Below are 19,874 nucleotides of genomic sequence, written 5' to 3'. Positions count from 1 at the left end.
TTCCCTCTTCCTTCTCTTTTCAATTTTCATCCACACACAAAACCTCAAACTATACGAATTAGTTCTTCATCCATGCTCTCTCCCTTTCTCTCTCTCAATTCCTCAGCCCCCAAAAACCACCAACGGTCAGTGGCCGGCGACGCATATTATGTGGGTTTGACTCGTGAAACTTAAGCCTCGCCTTGTGGGAATAATATTTGAACATACGAGAGGAATCAGAAAGAAGACGTTGGTGTGTGTGGTTGGGGCCGGGACGACGACGACAGTGAACAACGTAAATAATAAAACATGCCGGATTCAAACAGTACCGCCGACGACATTGTCTGCTACGCACCAACTCTGGTCACCACAAATGGCATCTGGCAAGGAGACAACCCTTTGGACTATTCTCTTCCTCTCTTCATCCTACAGTTAACCTTAGTAGTCCTCGCCACTCGCATCTTCGTCTTCATCCTCAAACCCTTTCGCCAGCCTCGTGTCGTTTCAGAAATCCTGGTCAGTGCGCAGAAACACACACACACACATTCATCGTTTGAATCCATTAACGCAGAAAATTAACTTACTTTTTTTATTATCAGGGTGGAGTAATGTTGGGTCCATCGGTGCTGGGACAAACAGGGAAATTTGCGAATGCGATATTTCCTTTAAGAAGTGTGATGGTAATTGAAACAATGGCTAATGTGGGTCTGCTTTATTTTCTGTTCTTGGTGGGTTTAGAGATGGATATTATGGTCATAAAACGTGTAGGGAAAAAAGCAGTGGCCACAGCTATTGCTGGTATGATCTTACCTTTCGCCATTGGAGCTGCTTTCTCCTTCCTTCTTCACAAAGAAAATCAGACAAACATGAGCCATGGAACCTACATTCTCTTCCTTGGTGTTGCTCTCTCTGTAACTGCATTTCCTGTTCTTGCTCGTGTTCTTGCAGAGCTCAAGTTGATTAACACAGAACTCGGCAAAATCGCTCTTTCTTCTGCTTTAATCAATGATATGTTTGCTTGGGTTCTGTTGGCTTTAGCCATTGCTTTGGCTGAGAATCAATCTGCATCGTTGGCTTCTCTTTGGGTTCTTATTTCAAGTGCAGCTTTTGTAGGGTTCTGTTTATTTGCAGTAAGACCAGCAATTTCATGGATAATCTCGAGAACTCCAGAAGGAGAAGCTTTCAGTGAGTTCCACATATCATTGATTCTATCTGGGGTTATGATTTCTGGTTTTATCACTGACGCCATTGGGACCCACTCTGTGTTTGGAGCTTTTGTTTATGGTTTGGCCATCCCTAATGGCCCACTTGGTATGACTCTCGTCGAGAAGCTTGAGGACTTTGTCTCTGGACTTTTGCTTCCTCTCTTCTTCGCCATCAGTGGCCTTAAAACTAACATTGGAGCCATCAAGGGAGCTGCCACGTGGGCTATTCTCTTCCTCGTCATCTTCCTTGCATGTATCGGAAAAATCATCGGAACCTTGGCCGTCGCCATCTATTATCAGATGGGCCTCCGTGAAGGTACTTCCATTGGCTTGCTCATGAACACTAAAGGCCTCGTCGAAATCGTTGTCCTTAACGTAGGAAGAGACCAGAAGGTAAGCCATTAACAGAATAATACATATATATATTTTATTATAGTTAGTTACAATAAATATCTATATATATTGTGAAATCAACTGATTATATGTTTTGCAGGTGTTGGATGATGAATCATTTGCGATCATGGTGTTAATAACATTGGTGATGACTGGAATTATAGTACCGTTAGTGTCATTGATTTACAAACCGTCAAGGAGGATTGTGTCGTACAAAAGAAGGACGATCCAGACAGCAAAACGAGATGCAGAGTTGAGAATCCTAGTATGCATCCACACTCCTAGGAACGTTCCGACCATAATCAACCTTCTCGAAGCTTCGAACCCGACGAAGAAATCACCTATCTGCACCTACGTCCTCCACTTGGTGGAACTCACCGGTCGGACCTCCGCCATGCTTATCGTCCATAACACCAGAAAACCAGACTGCCCCGCCATTAACAGAACCCAAGCTCAATCCGACCACATCATCAACGCCTTCGAGAACTTCGAACAACACGTAGGTGGTGTTTCTGTCCAGCCCTTAACAGCAATCTCTCCTTACTCCACCATGCATGAAGATATCTGCAACCTCGCAGAAGACAAGAGAGTCTCCTTCATCATCATCCCTTTCCACAAACAACAAACTGTCGACGGTGGAATGGAAGCCACCAACATGGCCTTCCGTACAATCAACCAGAACTTGCTCGCCAACTCACCTTGCTCCGTCGGAATCCTCGTCGACCGAGGACTTACAGGCTCTAACAGATTAGCCGCCAATCAGATCACCCACCACGTGGTCGTTTTGTTCTTCGGTGGCCCCGACGACAGAGAAGCGTTGTCGTACGCCGGGAGGATGTTGGACCATCCGGGGATACATCTAACGGTGATGCGTTTTGTTCCCGGAGAAGAAGCAGTGGAGCAACAATCTGGTACGAACAAAGACAGAGAGAAGCGATTAGATGAGAGTATTCTGAAGGAGTTTCGAATAAGAAGTGAGCACGATGATTCACAGCTGGCTTATACGGAGAAAGTGGTGAATAACGGAGAAGAGACTGTGGCGGCGATTAGGTCGATGGATGATATACACAACTTGTTTATAGTGGGAAGAGGACAAGGGATTATAACGCCTTTGACGGCGGGGCTGACGGACTGGAGTGAATGTCCGGAGTTAGGGGCCATCGGGGATTTGTTGGCCTCGTCGGATTTCGCCGCAACGGCGTCGGTTTTGGTGGTGCAGCAGTACATCGGGTCGTTCGGAGACGCCTTGACGACGCCGGAGCACACCCATGATCAGGAATATCATCACCGTCAGGATCATCTCTCGCCACTAAATAGAGCTCAGACTAATGCGTTCCGTACAGAATCCATGGCCTTGTGATCCTTTGACAATAATGCCGGAAAATGCCTCGTGAAATATTCAAAGAAATATGCGTTATCAAGCCGATACGGTTAGTGAAAATACAACTATTCATTGACACGTACAAGGATTTTTCATGGCTACCCTGCAACTATACAAGGGAAGCCCGGTGAGTGGTAATGGATCAGGAACGATGATGAATAGTGAAGAATCATACATGGGTGGATTGTAATTTGCAAATGTAAATTAATTAGGGCTATATACGAATTCGAATAGAAATTAACCCTTCAAATTAAAGTTCTTTATTCTTGTTTTCTTTTGCCTCTTGATTAGTTAGTCATGATATATACTTTTTGGTTTAACATATTTTTTTTTTTTGGTGATATTGGTTTAACATATATTTGCCAAGGCTTAAAGACTTTTTCCCCTTCAGAGTAAAAAATAAGAAAAGAAAAGAAAAGAGAAAGCACCATTTTTCTTGGACCCGCAAATGATTTAGAGTGCAGTTTTCACTTATGCAAGTCACATTTCACATGTCAAATACCAAAATACTGAAAGTGCAGAATCCGGAATGCAGCAGCATACATTTGAATTTCCTCGCTTCAATTTATTTACCCTTCAGTTCAGAATTTCAGATAGAGGTGCATAAATTATAACATTTTTTTTTTAAAGTATAATATATTGTAGATGGTTCCATTGATAAGAGTAGATATCTGACAGAAAGATATCTCATGTACTAATACTGTAAGCCAGAAATTCGAGGACTAAGTAACAACGAATTTTTCAAGTTGATTAACCAGCATCACAAGTCACAAGAAGTGCCATCATCCAGTGATGTTTGATAGCCAAGCTTTGAAGTCTGAACATTCCAGTGCCATACAAAAACTGTTCCAACTTGCAGCTAGTTGCACTTGCTTAATTGTTACTTTGCTAGCTAATTTTGGTTTCTTAATTAATAATTAGCGGGTTTAACTTAGGTCAAAAGTCAAAACCATCCCTGTTTTTAAATGCCCTGTTTGTCCACTTTGCTATTCCAATAGATCCTAATTCAAGTGGCTTAATCATTGGGCTGCACTATATTGTAAATCCTGAAATCTTATTTATTTTGATACCACCCGACAATAGTTTCGCTAAACTTGGCAGGACAATAGCTTTCTTGTTTTAATATCAAAAGGATCTCACACTCATTGAACTTGAAGACTCTATAGATCATGTGAAAATGCTCAGTAACATGGTCCTTATAAGCCCAGCGTTTCTAACATATTATGAAATAGATAGGATTAAAGAGAACGACAAGCCTATCAATTCAACAACTGAATAGAGTCCAAAAATCATGTTAGAGAATATGAACAAGAGCATTAACAGAACTAGCAAGAACCTCAAATTGCTTTTAATGTTGCAAGGCCTTAGCCAAATTATCTCTCAAGGTCCTTCCCAAGGGATCAACATGCTTACAATACTGGTCCCCATACCCAGAATCATGATGCCCAGACAAGGCAACATCTGGTTGCAAAGTGTCTCCACTATCAATTATTATATTATGAAGCAAACAACATATTAAGATAATACTTGGCAACTTCTTCTTATCTGGTCTCCACATTACCTTATTAAGGATTCTCCAACTGCCTTTTAACTGTGAGAAGGCTCTCACAGCAAGCAGCCTTGCAGCCTCGTGCTTATCATTAAAACTGGACTGAATGTTCACGATACTCTCAGTTTCATAAGGAGTTGTGAGCCAGGGAAGAAGAGGGTAGCCAAATCCACCAACTACATATTCTCTAATCATGTCTCCTCCAGTTGAGGTTATCGCCTTTCCATTTAATCGCTCCCCATTTTCACAGAGTCTGAAAAATCCTGAACATTTCAATAGCCGGGAAAATGACATGCCCCCTGGCAAACCTGTCATGATATCGATAAATCTCATTTCATGATCAACGATGCCTTGTAATAACATGCTGTAATTGTTCTCTTGGTCACACCAGTCATCTGAGGTTTGGACAGCAGGAAGGGTCATCATGATGTGCGTGGCATCAATGGCTCCACAACAATTAGGCAAACCATAGGATGATTCAAACCAGGACTTGATGTCTTCCATTCTATTGAAATCTGGCCACTTGAGATGATGTTTAGCACGTTCTTCCATAGCCTCAATGAATCTCCAAGTTACCTGAGAAACTGTGGACTGCCCAACCCCAAAGGAAGCTCCGACTGAAACTTGAGATTCACCGGATGCTAGTCTCCTAAGGGCAATGGCAACCTGCTTCTCTACGCTAAGAAGCCTTCCCTCAATGTTGATGAGGCCCGATGGCGGCCTTGATATGAGATCCTCCCTTACAAGGGAACATATGTACTCAAAAGTCTTCTTTGAAACCCTAAAGAAGTGCTTAAATCCTTCTGCCTCGTCACTGGGTACTGAGTATCCTGCAGGTTTGTATAACTCCCGTGAGGTCATCAGAAAGAGCATTACATAAATAAGGGACTGTAACAAGTGATATCAAAGAAAGCATAAAGTATCTGCCTAGGGTAAGCTCATAAGCCTGAAAATGGGGTGAGAGAAGAAAACCCTCACATTCAATCCATAGGGTTTTTCTTGTTAATAACAGTCAACCATTTAACCAATAAATTTGCAGAATTATGTTTTTTCTTGGCCTGCCTAAGAGGTAATGAAAGATTCTCTAGTTCTACTACAGTTAATCCATTAACTTGTTCGTGGGTTCACTTTCAAGCACTTGATAAGACCAACACTCACTCTTCTTGTTGCCCCTTCCTTCACCGATTAAAAAGGGGAAAATCACCAACCTTTTAACATATTCAAACCCTACACATCCCATTACCATCGCAGAACAATAGAAGCAATTAATTAAAAGGTTCTGTGGACAACAATCATTATAAAGAAAACGACCCAGAAAATGACTCGGACAAAAGCTGAACCGGAAGATCATGGATAAAGTTGGGAAATTTAAAGGTAAATAAAATAAGTCAAAGGAGGAACCTGGAGCAGTAGAATTTTTGTGCCAGAAGCTATCCCACCAGTCGGTCTCACTGGTTCTGGGTTCTATAGGAACAACGCTGAGCTGTCTGCATTTGTTGAGCTTCTTCGTTCCCCTTTTAATCTTCTTTGATTTCTTGAGAGGCGCCATTATTGATGAAGAAAGAATAATCCCCTAGTCCCAAATCCAACGACAGCCCCATTGCACAAGATAATTGTAATGTATAGAAAAGATGGGCAGCGAAACAAAGGAAGCCGATGACTGTCCAAAAAGAACAACAACAACGGGCTTATGAGTTGAACAGTTAGCCCATATTACTCCCCTTTTTGTGGACTTTATTAAAGTCCAAGCCCGTCAGGCCCTTTTCCAGTTTATCATTCTCTTCAAAAGCTTCATTCATCCTTCCGTGATAATTAGTATTAGCTCTGATTGTTAATATAAAAATTAATTAATTAATTTGAATAGATTAAAAAAATATTAAATTATTTATTTGTAATAAATTTTTTTGACCTTAAATTTATTTGTAATAAATGAGTATTATCTTTTTTAAAATATTCTTACTACTCATGTGTATTAACTAGAACTACCATTTAACGAAATATTTAACATGTACAACTATTACATGAATTACTTTGAAAAAAATAAATATAAAAAACAAAATAAATTAGAGTTACTCCCTCCAATCCTATTTATAAGCTTCAAATTTGAGAAAATGTGTAATCCATTTTATAAGCTTCAATTTGAGTTTGTCTTAACATTTAATATACTCCTCCGGTCCTTATTATAAGACCCCATTTGACTTTTTATTTGGTCCTAATTATAAGACCCCAATCCATTTTGTCTCTTATATTTATGCATTTTTTTCCAAGATAATCCTTCTAATAATGATAGTTTTAGCCAATGTACTTAATTAGCAAGGATATTTTAGGAATGACAACACTTATTTATTATAAATAACCAACTTAACTTACTTCCTTAATCTCCTCAAATAAGTCAATTGGGTCTTATAATTAGGACCGGAGGAGTATATTTTTTCAATATTACCCTTGATATTTCTCTCTTATCATATTTTTTCACATATTCTCTTTCATTTTTTTATTTATTATAAGGACATATTTAAAAATAAAAATATATTTATTTTAACTAATTATTTGTTATTATAAATTAGTTATTTAAAATTTATGATACGAATACCATTTATAATCATATCTATTATTATAACGTACCGCAATGCTTGTTTCCTCTGTACCTTTAATCTTGCCTTCCTCATCATAAGGCCAGCTTGTGGTCCTATCATCAACAGCGACGATGTTCTCTGTCTAAGTGTCGAGAAGGACAGAATTTGTTTGAGATTATTATTATTGTTATTATTATTTTCTGTTTTACAAAAACCGAAAATGATTCTTCCGTTAAACGAAACTGCAGCGTACTTCCAAGGGAGTGGACAGTTGTTAAATGGGAATGTGGTGTGTTTCGTGGCGCTAAACAGATAACTGAAGGTGAAAGTTTATTTTGCTAAATTTGGGGCCGCAGCCCTCCGTCACGCTGAAATGCCACTCTTCAACAATACTTCACCTGGTCGCAAGTCGCAACTGACAAAAATTAATCAAATTGATAAATTATTCACTCGTAACTCATAAAGTTATAAATTTGAATTTTATTACTACCTCCGGTTCTTAATATAAGGCCCTGTTTGACTTTTATTTTGATCCTAAATATAAGATCTCAATCCACTTTGTCTCTTATATTTATACATTCCTTTCCAAAATAACCTTTTTAATAATAAGGGTTATAGTCAATATACTTGATTAGTAAGGATATTTTAGAAAAGATAACACCTATTTAAAACAAATAACTAACTCAACTTACTTCCTTAATCTCTTCAAATTAGTCAAGTGGCTCTTATAATTAGGAAGTCAAGTGGCTCTTATAATTAGGACCGGAGGTAGTATGATGATAAGTTTTCAGGACACAACTCACTTAATTTTTTTATAAAAAAAAATATGTTCCATTGGGTTATAGACACATATGATACCAATAATTAAATCATATAAATTAAAGATTGATTAAAATTAGTTAACAAATAATAAATATGTAAAAATTTATTTCACTTTAAAATATGTCCCTATGTATGAAAAAGGGGAGAGAGAGAGAGTAAATGAGTAGGATTGGAGGAAGAAGGAGGAGTGTGAGAAATAATTAAAACAGTAGTAAATAAAGAGCAAATTGTGCATCCATGTTATAAATTTAATTGGATAACTTATATAATGAAAGAAAATACTCTCCCTTTGCTCTATAGGTAAAACCGGAGAAATAAATAACAGAGGAAAGAGTAGTTTGTAAGCTTCATTCAGTTAATTGTAAATGGGTCATTAAAAATGGATAGCTAGAGATACCAATGAAAGATACTCTACTGCTTTTTTTTTTTTTTTACCAGCAGAAAGATGCTCTACTACTTGACAAATTTGAATGGGTACGTAAAAATAACAATTTCGAAGGTGCTTTCGTTTCACAGGATTCCTTGTATTCTTTTCAAACAGGAAGTCCCAATGCCATAAACAATCATATACAGCCACAAATTATAATTCCAATGCCATTATATTCTTTTTGGTTACAACAAGACGGGATCGAACCTCCAACACACACACATGCCACTCAGCCAAATGGCCAAACTAGCACATTGAGAACACAAACCTATAACCCTAATTCAGCCTAAGAACTAGACTATCGACATGGTTATAATCTGCATAGGCAAAGCAATTGGTAATTAATTGATCATCTTCTTGTATCCTGCAATTTCCATTTTCAACTTTGGCTGTATCATTTGAATGTCTTTTCTGCTACGGGGCCATGGTGTGCCAAATGCCGATCAAGAAAGCCACAGTTTTAGTGTGTGTCTGCGAAGGCATCAACAAATCAAATCACGCACAATTAATACATTTGATTAACACATACAACTAATTATCACACATACGTGTATTAACTTAATCCATCCGCTAAAGTATTGCCATAGTCTGTTACACGTATGCTATCTCCACTACTTAATATAGAAGCTAATTTGATATTTAATTTGGTCCTAAATATAAAAACTAAATCTATTTTGTCTCTTATATTTATTCATTTTTAAAGTAGTTTTTGTAGTAGTTGCATGTGTTAAAGGTTTCATCAAATGGTAGTTCTAGCTGATACACATAATTATCAATGGTATTTATCACAAATAACTAACTTAACTAGTTTTTTTAGTCTACTCAAATTAATCAACAAGTTTTTATATTAAGGAGCCAAAGTAATATATTAATATTGTACATAGTCCGCCTTTATATATATATATATATATATATATGTGAGTGCATCTCCTCCGATCCTTAATATAAGACACATTTAACTAGTTTGATTAGATTAAGGAAGTTAGGTATGTTAGTTAATTATAAAAAATGTGACATGTTTTTCCTAAAATACCATAATCATCTTTCTTAATACCTCATATTCTTCTTCTATTTGATTATGGTTGAAGGAGTATCTATAGGGGTAATTTAGAAAAAATTGATAAATATGATAAATGGGTCTTATATTTAGGACCAAAACCAACTCAATAATTGGGTTTTATATTAAGGACCGGAGGAGTATTACGGAGCAATGGGATTAAAACAAAGTGACTCTTTATTGGCAATAAAGATGAAAAACAAACTATGAGATTCATGAAAATAATGACAGGGTTGGATCTAACAAAAGTGACTAGTTTCTCATAACCTTGCAAACTAGGGGTTTTTAGATGAAAAGTCAATAAGTTTCAGACGTCATCTTAAGAATTCATAGGACCCTATTGACGGCAGTAACACTTTTTAGCTAAAACTAGCTCTACACACCCATCTAGCACTTCCGGAATCATCACTACTTCAAAAGAATTGTTTTTCCTAGTTCGCACAAGAAAATCGGCGCATCTAATATTGTCTTTGCTCGTGTGATGCAGTTCCACTTCTCACTATTAGAATAGAATATCTCTGATTGCTCCTATAAGAAAGTAGAGGGGATGATCTAGAACTTAATAGAAGAGGTGTTTGCGTCTAATATCTAATAAAACCTCAAATAAAACAGATAACATTGAGATAAATCCTAGATGATGTGCATAGATCCTTTTGTGAGTAAGTAAAGGCACTAAACCGAGAACAATTAATTAAATTTGGATGTGGCTGGAGGACCATTTGTTTCATAACATTTCCACGTACACATTACATAACAGATATTATAATAATTCGTAATATTCATTAAATGTGGATGTGGATATTGTCTCACATACATTTTCTTTCCGCATGCACTACATGTCTGCATGGATTTGACCTTGTTATTCTTGGTGATGTTGAATAAATACTAAGGTATTACTCCTTCCGGAGACAGAGTGAATGAAGATTGGTAAGGATTGTAGGGAGCAGTAATTAGGGCAGTTAATGGATGGATGATTAAAGAAAGAAGAAATGGGAGGAATAATGATTATTGGAGTGAAGAGAGTGAACAGTGGTAAAAGGGGTAAAGGAGCATTGACTTTATAAAAGCAACGGCGACCGGAGGCAGCTTTAATAAGGCTTACCACATAACACACACCAGTCACCACACACTCTCTGACTCTCTCTCTCTCTCTCCCCCCCCCTGTCCTTGCTCTGTTTGTTTTTGGTATTTTGGAATTATAGAGCTCCGTTCCTCCGGGTTCAGCGGCAGCTAAAAGCAACCCCACAAATATGAAACCAAATTAGGGTGTGTGCCTGTGTGGGAGCTTCCCAGGGTATTCACCAATTCACAATCTCGTGAGTCATTGATTCCAGGAGGTTGGGTTTAGAGGGGAAGTTAGTCTCTCGTGACATAACGAATTAATCTTCAAATTTTTACTAAAAGAGATATTCATATTTAATGCCGGTAACGTCTTGAATAGGATTACTTTTTTTTTTTGGTTGCCCATCCAATTCACTAGAGTTTTGCTCCGACTACATCTAGATCCAACCCGCATCGTGTACCTGACTGTGGTAGGTGAGTCTCCTAACAGAGATTTCTGCATATGAATAGGATTACTTTTAGTATACATCAAAGTGTTGAGTAAAAGAGAAGAAGGATGACTGGGATGGCGACGTGGGTCATGCCCCCATAGAGGAGCAAGGGGACTGTGATGCATGCCAAAATATAATGGATGGAAGGTGCCAAAAGCCGAAACTTCATCTTAGCATACACATCCTGATGGTCCTGTGAATTGTGATGGTCATGATGCCGGTAGGTTAAAGCATGAGCATTCTGTGGGGGCCACACTCAGGCCTCTCCAACCTCCTGTCCTCCTTCCTTTTCGTTTTTTAAATAATCCCAATTCCCATGTGCACGCCTTCTCTTCACACCTGCCTTCCCTTGTTTCGTTTCTTTATGACACACATTTCGCCCCCCCCCCCCCCCCAGCCTTAATGAAACTATATCTCCACTCCCCGCTTTTCCCCACTCATTAGTTCCAGTGGTCATCACTGACCTCGCTCCTCACGCTCCCCACACTATACCTTTCCTCTCCCTTTCGCACTCGTCTTTTTCTCTCTAGCGATTCACACTCGTTCTCGACTCGTCCAGCTTCACTCACCTTTCGCGACTTCTCCACTCGTTTACTCGGCCACCACGCGGAGGTTTGCACAGTCGCATCCACCGCAACAGCGCCTCCTCTTCTCTCTCATCTCCGCCCCTCTGTACTACTATACGTGCCTAAGGTTTGGCTTTCGCTCCTCTCTCATCCTCGCCTCATCTTCTCTGCTTCTCTTGTTTTTTCTATCGATTCACGTTTCAAGACGTAGAAATGAAGCAAATATCATCTGCTTAGTTTTCAGAATATCATTCCAAGAATTTGAAGGTATGAATATGATTCTGATTTTTTTAAAAAAAAAAATGTTATATACAGATTGTAATTCTAAATATAATATAATTTTACCTTGTGATTTGCTTTTTGTTTTATAAACACTGTATAACTTATGGTAGACGTTACTTTTATTTATTAATTTACTGACTAATATTTATTTAAAAATCGATCTTGGATGAACACATCATTGATAGCAGAGGCAAAAATAAAGTATGTAAATCTGAATAGCCGTGCATGGGGAATAATTACATTCGAGTCTAACGGAGATTCAATTCCAAACAAATTTTGGAGGATAACGTTGAATTACTTTTCAGTTACTGCTCCGCCAATTCTCTAGCAAATTAGTACCGTTGCTTTGAACTCAATCAAAGAGAACCTCAATCGTCGCAAATTGGAATATTTTCTTTGGAATAAGTCGGCAACCATTCTCAAAATTTTGGTATCGCAGAATCTTTCCTTTTACCTTCTCATCAAGTTTGATGCTGTCCGTTGATTTCGCCAAGTTCCACATACCCAACTTTTTAAAATGCAGCCTGAAAATTTACACGTCACCTCAATGTTTCGTCCACGTATTTTTCACATTTTTCGAAAAGTTAAAGCGATCATCCCATAAATCTCCATCTGAATTTCTTCATGCAGGAAGACTTGATTACCGGTGAAGTCTGATTTAGGAAATAAATGGAGTATCAGATTCATGTCGATCCTGAAAATGGTAATTAATTTCAAATGACTCAATTACTATGTTTTGTTTCGGATGGTTTTATATTTCCGTCCACTTTTTTGTGTTGGTTGTTTGCTTTTCTCATTGTCAGTACTCAAACGTTCAGGACGACCCCATACTGCCCCATAAAGCGCAAAAGCGAGCGGGAGACAGAAACACAGAGAACAGTGTGCAAAGAAAGATCTGGCCACCATGGGGTGATCTAGGAAAATGCAAAAGAAAATAAAAGAAAAATAGAAAAAGAAAGAATAGCAGCTGAAGTGGTTCGCCGCCGCTGGTAGTAGTCGTAACGGAACAGTGAAAGTTTTTTACCCCCGGGTGAGTTATCTGGGTACAGGGTACTGAATTACATAATTTTACCATTCGTTATGGAAGATTCTTCGTTGGGGTTCTTCGAAAGTTTATCTCTCACCCATGCCTGTAACCTTCTTGTTTCCACACTTGGTTCACTTGACCGTTTGATTTCTCCATCTCCATCTCTACTCCTCTCTCTCTCTCTCTCTCTGTGGTATATTACTTCGGTGGGCTTTGATTCATCAGGTGATTGGAATAATATGGACATGGTTTTTATCCCATACATGGTCGTACTAATGCTGGCTAAAAACTGAAGACAAACGGCCAATTCGTTATTTTTTGCCGCAATTGAGTATAATGTTTGAATGTGTTGTTGGTAGGATTCTGATACTTATTTGTTTTCCATTGTTCTAATTGGTGAGTTTTCTCTTTGATCAGGTAGTTTGCACTAATCCCACCATATCATATATTTCAGCCTTCAGCTTGGGTTCGATTGACCAGGTAATTTTCGTGCAGTTGTTTTAATAATTTTATATTTATATTTTTTTGTGAAAAAAAATAATATTATTGCATTAGTTATAACGTGCCAGAAACAAATTTCAAATTTTTCGGATCTCTTATTTTAAGATTTTTCATAATTCCAAGCCGTCTTAATACAAGGACTTATCTGAAACTGAATGTTTGCATCCCTTCTGTATTGCTTATATGCAAGCAACAAGAGACTTTCTCATAGTTTCCGTCGACTTTAGTAGTCAAATGCACCTATTTTGTGGCGTCGCTCTGATCTTCTTCCTCGATTTTCCGCAGAATATAAGGTCCAACATCTAACATCCTAATATAAGTGAGTGTTATTGCTGGGTTGAGCGATGGCCGTTGTGGCCCATGCAGATTCTAAGGGAATGTATTCATGGTGGTGGGACAGCCATATTAGCCCCAAGAACTCAAAATGGCTCCAGGAAAACCTTTCTGGTAAGCACTGCTTATACAATTTCTGTTTCCAAACGTTGAACATCGTAATAGTATTAATAGCTATAGGATGTTGAAATGCTTTCTATTTCTCTCCTCTTTAACAGATATGGATGTGAAGGTGAGGCAAATGATCAAGCTTATTGAAGAAGATGCAGATTCCTTTGCAAGGAGGGCAGAAATGTATTATAAGAAACGCCCGGAGCTCATGAAATTGGTTGAAGAGTTTTACAGGGCATACCGTGCATTGGCCGAGAGATATGATCATGCCACCGTTGTGATCCGTCAGGCTCACCACACCATGGCGGAGGCATTCCCCAACCAAGTTCCTCCGATTCCGCCTGATGATTCTGAGCCACGTACTCCTAAGACGCCCCACCCTTCACGTGCATTTCTTGACTCAGATCAATTGCACAAGGATGTTTCTGTGACCTCTCCATCTCATTTTCATGATATGAAGAGAAACGGTGCTGTTATCGAAGAATCTGATTCTGTTATTAGTGCAAGGGGTTTAAAGCAGTTCAATGATCCATTTGCATCTGGTGAACATATGAGCAATGGAAAATTTGCAGAAGGGCGAGCTCGGAAGGGGCTTAATTTTCTTGACACCGGAGAGCAGAGCAATGATACTGCGATTCGAGGCTTGTCTGAGGCTGAACGGATGGCTAAAACTGAGACGGAAATCTTGGCCTTGAAGAAAGCCCTCGCTAAATTAGAAGGTGAAAGGGAAGCTGGCTTGCTTCAGTATCAGCAGAGTATGGAGAGACTGTCAAATCTAGAGTCAGAAGTTTTTAACACGCAGGAGAACTCTCGAGGACTTGACGAACGAGCAAGTAAAGCAGAAACTGAAGTTCAAACCTTGAAGGATGTGCTCATCAGATTACAGGCTGAAAGGGAAGTTAGTCTTGTTCAGTACCAGCAGTGCTTGGAGAAAATTTCGAACCTGGAGAACAAAATTTCTTCGGCTCTGAAAGATGCAGGAGAATTTGATGAACGAGCTACTAAAGCAGAAATAGAAGCTGACTCACTCAAGCAGGACCTTGCTAGAGTAGAAGCTGAAAAAGAAGCTGCTCTTGATCAATATAAACAGTGCGTGGAGACATCATCAAAATTGGAGGAGAGACTAATGCAAGCTGAGAAGAATGCAAAGAGGATTAATGAGCAAGCTAACAATGCTGAAAATGAACTCGGCGCCATGAAGCTGGAAATTGCTAAGCTTACAGGCGAGCATGATGATGCTGCTCTCCGTTATCAGCAATGCTTGGATATAATTTCCAGCTTAGAGCATAAACTCTCTTGTGCAGAAGAGGAGATGCGCAGGCTAACTTGTAATGTACAGGATGAGGCTGAAAAGTTAGAGAGTTCTGAACAGAAGCGTCTTTTCCTAGAAACATCTAATCATACTCTTCAGTCTGAATTGCAGTCTTTAGTCCAAAAGATTGGCTCTCAGAGTGAAGAACTTAACGAGAAGCAAAAGGAATTGGGTAGGCTGTGGACTTGCGTACAAGAGGAGCGACTACGATTCAAGGAGGCTGAAACCGCTTTCCAAAATCTTCAACATTTGCATTCTCAATCTCAGGAAGAGCTTAGATCTCTAGCTGTTGAACTTCATAATAAGGCTGAAATTTTGGAAAATGTTGAATGCTGTAAGAAGGCTTTAGAGCATGAAGTACAAAGGGTCAAGGAGGAAAACCAATGTCTGCATGAGCTCCAATTATCTTCATCGTTGTCCTTTAGAAATTGGCAGGATGAGATATCAAATTTGAGGGACAAAATAGCAAAACTCGAACAGGAGATCAAACTGCGAGTGGAGGAAAGAAATTCTCTTCAGCAAGAAATTTTCTGTCTTAAAGAGGAGCTCAACAATGCCAATAAAAGACACGAAGCTACGATGGGCGAGGTGGGGTTAAATGGGCTTGATCCACAGTGCTTTTTATCATCAATTAAGAGTTTGCAGGATGAGAACTCAAAGCTGAAGGAGACATGTGAGGCTGACAGAAGCGAGAAAGCTGCTTTTCTTGAAAAACTAGAGATCATGGATAACCTTGTGGGAAAAAATGCTGTATTGGAAAATTCCCTTTCCAACTTGAAAAAGGAGTTGGAGTGTGTTAGAGGAAACGTAAAGTTGTTAGAAGAAACATGCCAGTCTCTACTTGTGGAGAAATCCACCCTTGCTTCTGAGAAGGCCACTTTGTTTTCTCAGTTACAGGCTACAATTGAGAAGCTACAAAAGCTTTCAGAAAAGAACAAACTTTTGGAAAATTCTCTATTTGATGTAAATGCTGAACTTGAAGGACTAAGGCTAAAGTCAAAAATCTTAGAGGACTCATGCGAGTTACTTGATCACGAGAACTCAAGTCTCATTTCTGAGAAAGACACTCTTCTTTCACAGTTCATCACCACTCAGCAAACACTGAAAAATCTAGAGAAACAACGTAGTGAATTGGAGATGAAGCACTTGGAATTGAAAGGAGAAAAGGAATCTGCACTTCAAAAGGTAAACGAGCTACTGTCTTCCTTATATGCTGAGAGAGAAGAGCATTCCAGAATTGTGCAACTCAATAAAATTCAATTGGCTGAGAAGGAATTAGAAATTCATGTTCTACAAGATGATGCAAAATGCCAGAAAAAGGAATATGAGGATGAACTAGATAGAGCTGTAAGCGCTCAAATTGAAAATTTCATCTTACAGAAGTCTATCCGGGATTTGGAGAAAAAGAGCTTCTCCCTTCTTGTTGAATACCAGAGATGCTCGGAGACATCCAAAATGTCTGAAGAGCTGATATCTGAATTGAAGAAAGAAAATGATCAAATGCAGGCTGACATGAATTCTTTGTGTGAAAAAACTAGAATACTAAGGAATGGGTTGCTTCAGGTTCTGAAGTCTCTTGACATCAACCGTGAGCATTTCTATGGAGATATAATTGAAGAAGAGCAGAGGCTTCTGAATCCTAAACATGGCAAACTTCAGGAGGCACAAAATTCTTTAGCTACAGAATTCAACAAAAGCCAGAAACTAGCTATTGAAAATTCGGTTCTTGTTGCATTACTGGGGCAGTTGGAACCAAGGGTACAAGAGCTTGTGACAGAAAGAACTGACCGGGATGAGGAGTTGAGGAACCAATCTGTGCAATTCATGGCATTACAAGCAGAGTTGCAACAGATATTGGGTAAGAATGAGGAATTGAATTTGACAATGAGCAAGGGAGAAGAGAGAATGCGAGTAATGGCAACTGAGATAGAGAATTTGCGGAGGCAGCTGTCAGACTTGGATGAGTTGTACAGTGACTTAAAGGAAGAAAGATGCAAAACTTTTGAAGAGAAAACATCATTGATGAGAAGATTCGTAGATCTTAATGAAGAGAAATTTAATCTGGAAGAAGAGATCCGTGCCATGATTTCCCAGACAATAGCTCAATCTATTGTTTCTGTGGTCTACCAAAACACAGTCTTTGAAAAACTCCTGGCACTTGAGGAGTTAGGTGAAGATCTTGATGAACTTTGTTCAAATCATAATGACCTTGAAAAAGAGGTTGGACAGTGCGAAACTCTGGCCGCCACACTCTATGCTGAATTGCAGATTTCTACCATCAATGAAACCGTACTTAAAGGAAAGGTCTGTGAGCTAGCAGATGCATGTAGGAAACTTGAAAAGGGAAGGACCTCCACAGGTGTGGAAAGTAAAAGGCTGAAACACAGAGTTAGCGAATTAGAAAGTGAAAATGGAAGACTGCGTGATCGGTTGGCTTCTTTTGGCCCAGCTGTCAGTGCTTTGGACAATTGTATATCATCATTGGAGACGCAGACTCTCGTACTGGCAAAATCTCATGACAACGCAGAAGAAAAGGTATTGACAAACTCTTAGTGTTTGGTTCTGCCACTAGGGTAATTTGTGTTTGTGGTTCTATGCGAGTGGGGGAAGGGAAACCACGGGACAGGTTTGGCGCCAGTTAGATGCCCCTGCTTGAGCTCATGGTTGCTTTTGTCCATTAAACTGCATAAGTCGGTTTTTTTTTTTTTTTTGGGGGGGGGGGGTTGGGGATTTAAAATCTCCGGATAGCATGCCTACTTTTCTTGGATATATTATTTGAAATCTTGGCCAAGCCTTTTCTTTTGGTCATGGTTGAAGTCTCTCGTTGTTTATGCAATTATGCTCTACAGCTCTGGTGGGAAAGGCAAGGGAAGGAAGTTCGGGATATTAGTGCGATCCTACAATTATGAACTTTTCTTCTAATCGTATCCCTAAACGGATGGCTTGGGTTGCCATTCACTTATAAGATGAAGCATGCTCAGTTAGTTTTCCTTTGCCTGAGTGAAAGCTGATTAGCTTTGCATATAAAAAAGGAAAATTATTTTACTATTTTTATTTGGTTTTCATGCATTGCATGAAATATGAGAAATAAGCTGCAAGCTTGTTAAATTTTTATATTAAAAGAAATGTTTGTATATGTGTGTGTTTATGTATTATAATACATACTATATAATACGGTGGTCACACACACACACGTCAGCGTAGATGATTGCACGCATTTCTTTTTCTGGATTTAATTTAATGGCCTGCACTCACTGTTTCCAGGCTAATAATTTGGCGAAAAAACAATACGCTGAAGGCAGTGCACAAATGAGCAGAGATCTCATCACGGCACCAGATTCCCTCCCAGACTTCCAACACATACAGAAAAGGATCAATGCGATTGAAATGGCTGTGAAACAAATGAATGGAAGTTTCAGACGGAAGGACAAACTCAAGGAGATTCAAGAACCAAAATCTGGAAGCAGCCGACACCTAGAAAACATTCAAATCAGCAAGCATATTACTCTAGTGGATGAAGCAGAGGATAAACTCACTGATGAAAAGGTGATGAGGAAATCATTGCCAACAATCCAGTACGCAGACAACGAGGTTCTGCCCAAAGACATCATGCTTGATCAAATGTCAGAATGTTCGTCGTACGGGCTAACTCGAAGAGAAACTCTTGATGCTGATGATCCGATGCTCGAGCTATGGGAAACTGCAGATAGGAATAGCAGCATTGGTCTAACTGTCGGAAAGGCGCACAAAACGGCTACCAGACCATCGAGCCACCATCAAAGAAGAGCAAGCAGGGAATCCAGAACTAAAATTCCCTCCACAGAGTCAATGACTGAAAAGGAATTGAGCGTGGACAAATTAGAGGTCTCAAATTCAAGAAGATTCACAGAGGGCCGTGACGAAAACAGCAAGCGGAAGCTTCTAGACAAACTTGACACCGATGCACAAAAGCTCACAAACCTTCACATCGTCGTGCAAGACTTGATAAAGAAGGTAGAAATCACCAAACAAATCCCAATGGGGAAGGATATTGAGTACGATACAGTTAAACGGCAGCTTGAAGCTTCTGAAGAAGTCATCACAAAGCTGTTTGACGGAAACCGGAAGTTGTTGAGGAAAGTAAGAGACGGAACGGTGTCGTTTGGGGGGAAGCGAGCAGGGGGAACAGATTCCGACGAGAGCAGCGGAAGCGTCAATAGAAGCAGAAGGAGAGCCGCAGAACAAGCGCGGAGAGCATCGGAAAAAATAGGAAAGCTTCAAATGGATGTGCAGAGACTGCAATTTCTGCTTCTGAAGCTTGACGAAGAGAAACAAAGTACAGGAAAAGCAAGAATGACTGCTGATCGAAGTGCTAGGGTGCTTCTGCGAGATTATCTTTATGGAGGGACGAGATCAAGAACGGTTATCCACAAGAGGAAGAAAGCACCCTTTTGTGGATGTGTTCAGCCTCCCACCAAGGCATAGTTTAGAGCTTACCAGTTGTCTTCAGGAAATTTAGAGGCAGATGACTAGCGATGTCTAACTGATAACATTCATTTTTTTTTCAAGGAAAAAAATATTTATGTTATGCCCTCCATGCTTAGTTTATGTATAGCTTTCTAGCTTAAGTGCTTAACTGAATATATTTTGCAGTTCGGAATTGAATTGGGTTAATTCATTAGTTAGTGAAGTTTTGTGATTTAATTCCTAATGTTTTGAAAATTTGCACAATGGGCAAATATCAGGTCCAGAGAGAGAAGAAAAACATAGATCGTCTAGTCCACAATCCTCCCTACTATCCCCACCTTTTCCTCTTAATAA

General features: G+C 39.2%; 3 protein-coding genes across 4 annotated transcripts; 2 read left to right on the top strand and 1 right to left on the bottom strand.

Moving 5' to 3' along the window:
- Positions 1–288: 288 nt before the first annotated feature.
- Positions 289–2,937, top strand: LOC114753447 (cation/H(+) antiporter 15-like). The gene is made up of 3 exons (XM_028942140.1): positions 289–495; positions 579–1,577; positions 1,678–2,937. The coding sequence occupies exons 1-3, from the start codon at positions 289–291 to the stop codon at positions 2,935–2,937; spliced, it is 2,466 nt and encodes an 821-aa protein (XP_028797973.1).
- LOC114753265 (protein NETWORKED 1D) lies at positions 673–19,738 on the top strand. Of its 2 annotated transcripts, XM_028941940.1 has the most exons (7): positions 11,365–11,635; positions 12,421–12,493; positions 12,609–12,820; positions 13,235–13,297; positions 13,604–13,765; positions 13,870–17,609; positions 18,339–19,738. In XM_028941940.1, the coding sequence occupies exons 5-7, from the start codon at positions 13,663–13,665 to the stop codon at positions 19,536–19,538; spliced, it is 5,043 nt and encodes a 1,680-aa protein (XP_028797773.1). In that variant the 5' UTR covers positions 11,365–11,635; positions 12,421–12,493; positions 12,609–12,820; positions 13,235–13,297; positions 13,604–13,662; the 3' UTR covers positions 19,539–19,738. The 2 variants fall into 2 exon arrangements, with proteins under 2 accessions (XP_028797779.1, XP_028797773.1); XM_028941946.1 differs by lacking the exons at positions 11,365–11,635; positions 12,421–12,493; positions 12,609–12,820; positions 13,235–13,297 and adding an exon at positions 673–684 and having other exon boundaries at positions 13,728–13,765.
- LOC114753281 (protein ANTAGONIST OF LIKE HETEROCHROMATIN PROTEIN 1) lies at positions 4,275–6,091 on the bottom strand. Its single transcript, XM_028941958.1, has 2 exons — positions 5,909–6,091; positions 4,275–5,337 (listed from the first exon to the last, which is right to left on the bottom strand). The coding sequence occupies exons 1-2, from the start codon at positions 6,054–6,056 to the stop codon at positions 4,307–4,309; spliced, it is 1,179 nt and encodes a 392-aa protein (XP_028797791.1). The 5' UTR covers positions 6,057–6,091; the 3' UTR covers positions 4,275–4,306.
- Positions 19,739–19,874: the final 136 nt, after the last annotated feature.

The sequence above is a fragment of the Neltuma alba genome, unplaced genomic scaffold (genome assembly GCF_004799145.2).
Source record: "Neltuma alba isolate B1F8T4 unplaced genomic scaffold, ASM479914v2 tig00001210_pilon, whole genome shotgun sequence".
Classification (NCBI taxonomy): Eukaryota; Viridiplantae; Streptophyta; class Magnoliopsida; order Fabales; family Fabaceae; genus Neltuma; species Neltuma alba.
Note: the sequence above shows the minus strand (reverse complement) of the source record. Positions and strands in the feature narration are given on the sequence as shown.

Excerpts from the sequence above, each read along its gene's own strand:
- LOC114753281 (XM_028941958.1), bottom strand. The coding sequence starts at position 6,056 with ATGGCGCCTCTCAAGAAATCAAAGAAGATTAAAAGGGGAACGAAGAAG. Across the intron at positions 5,338-5,908 it reads CAAAAATTCTACTGCTCCAG|GATACTCAGTACCCAGTGAC; the intron begins GTTCCTCCTTTG and ends ACAAACCTGCAG.
- LOC114753447 (XM_028942140.1), top strand. The coding sequence starts at position 289 with ATGCCGGATTCAAACAGTACCGCCGACGACATTGTCTGCTACGCACCA. Across the intron at positions 496-578 it reads GTGTCGTTTCAGAAATCCTG|GGTGGAGTAATGTTGGGTCC; the intron begins GTCAGTGCGCAG and ends TTTTATTATCAG. Across the intron at positions 1,578-1,677 it reads ACGTAGGAAGAGACCAGAAG|GTGTTGGATGATGAATCATT; the intron begins GTAAGCCATTAA and ends TATGTTTTGCAG.
- LOC114753265 (XM_028941940.1), top strand. The coding sequence starts at position 13,663 with ATGGCCGTTGTGGCCCATGCAGATTCTAAGGGAATGTATTCATGGTGG. Across the intron at positions 13,766-13,869 it reads GCTCCAGGAAAACCTTTCTG|ATATGGATGTGAAGGTGAGG; the intron begins GTAAGCACTGCT and ends CCTCTTTAACAG. Across the intron at positions 17,610-18,338 it reads ATGACAACGCAGAAGAAAAG|GCTAATAATTTGGCGAAAAA; the intron begins GTATTGACAAAC and ends CACTGTTTCCAG.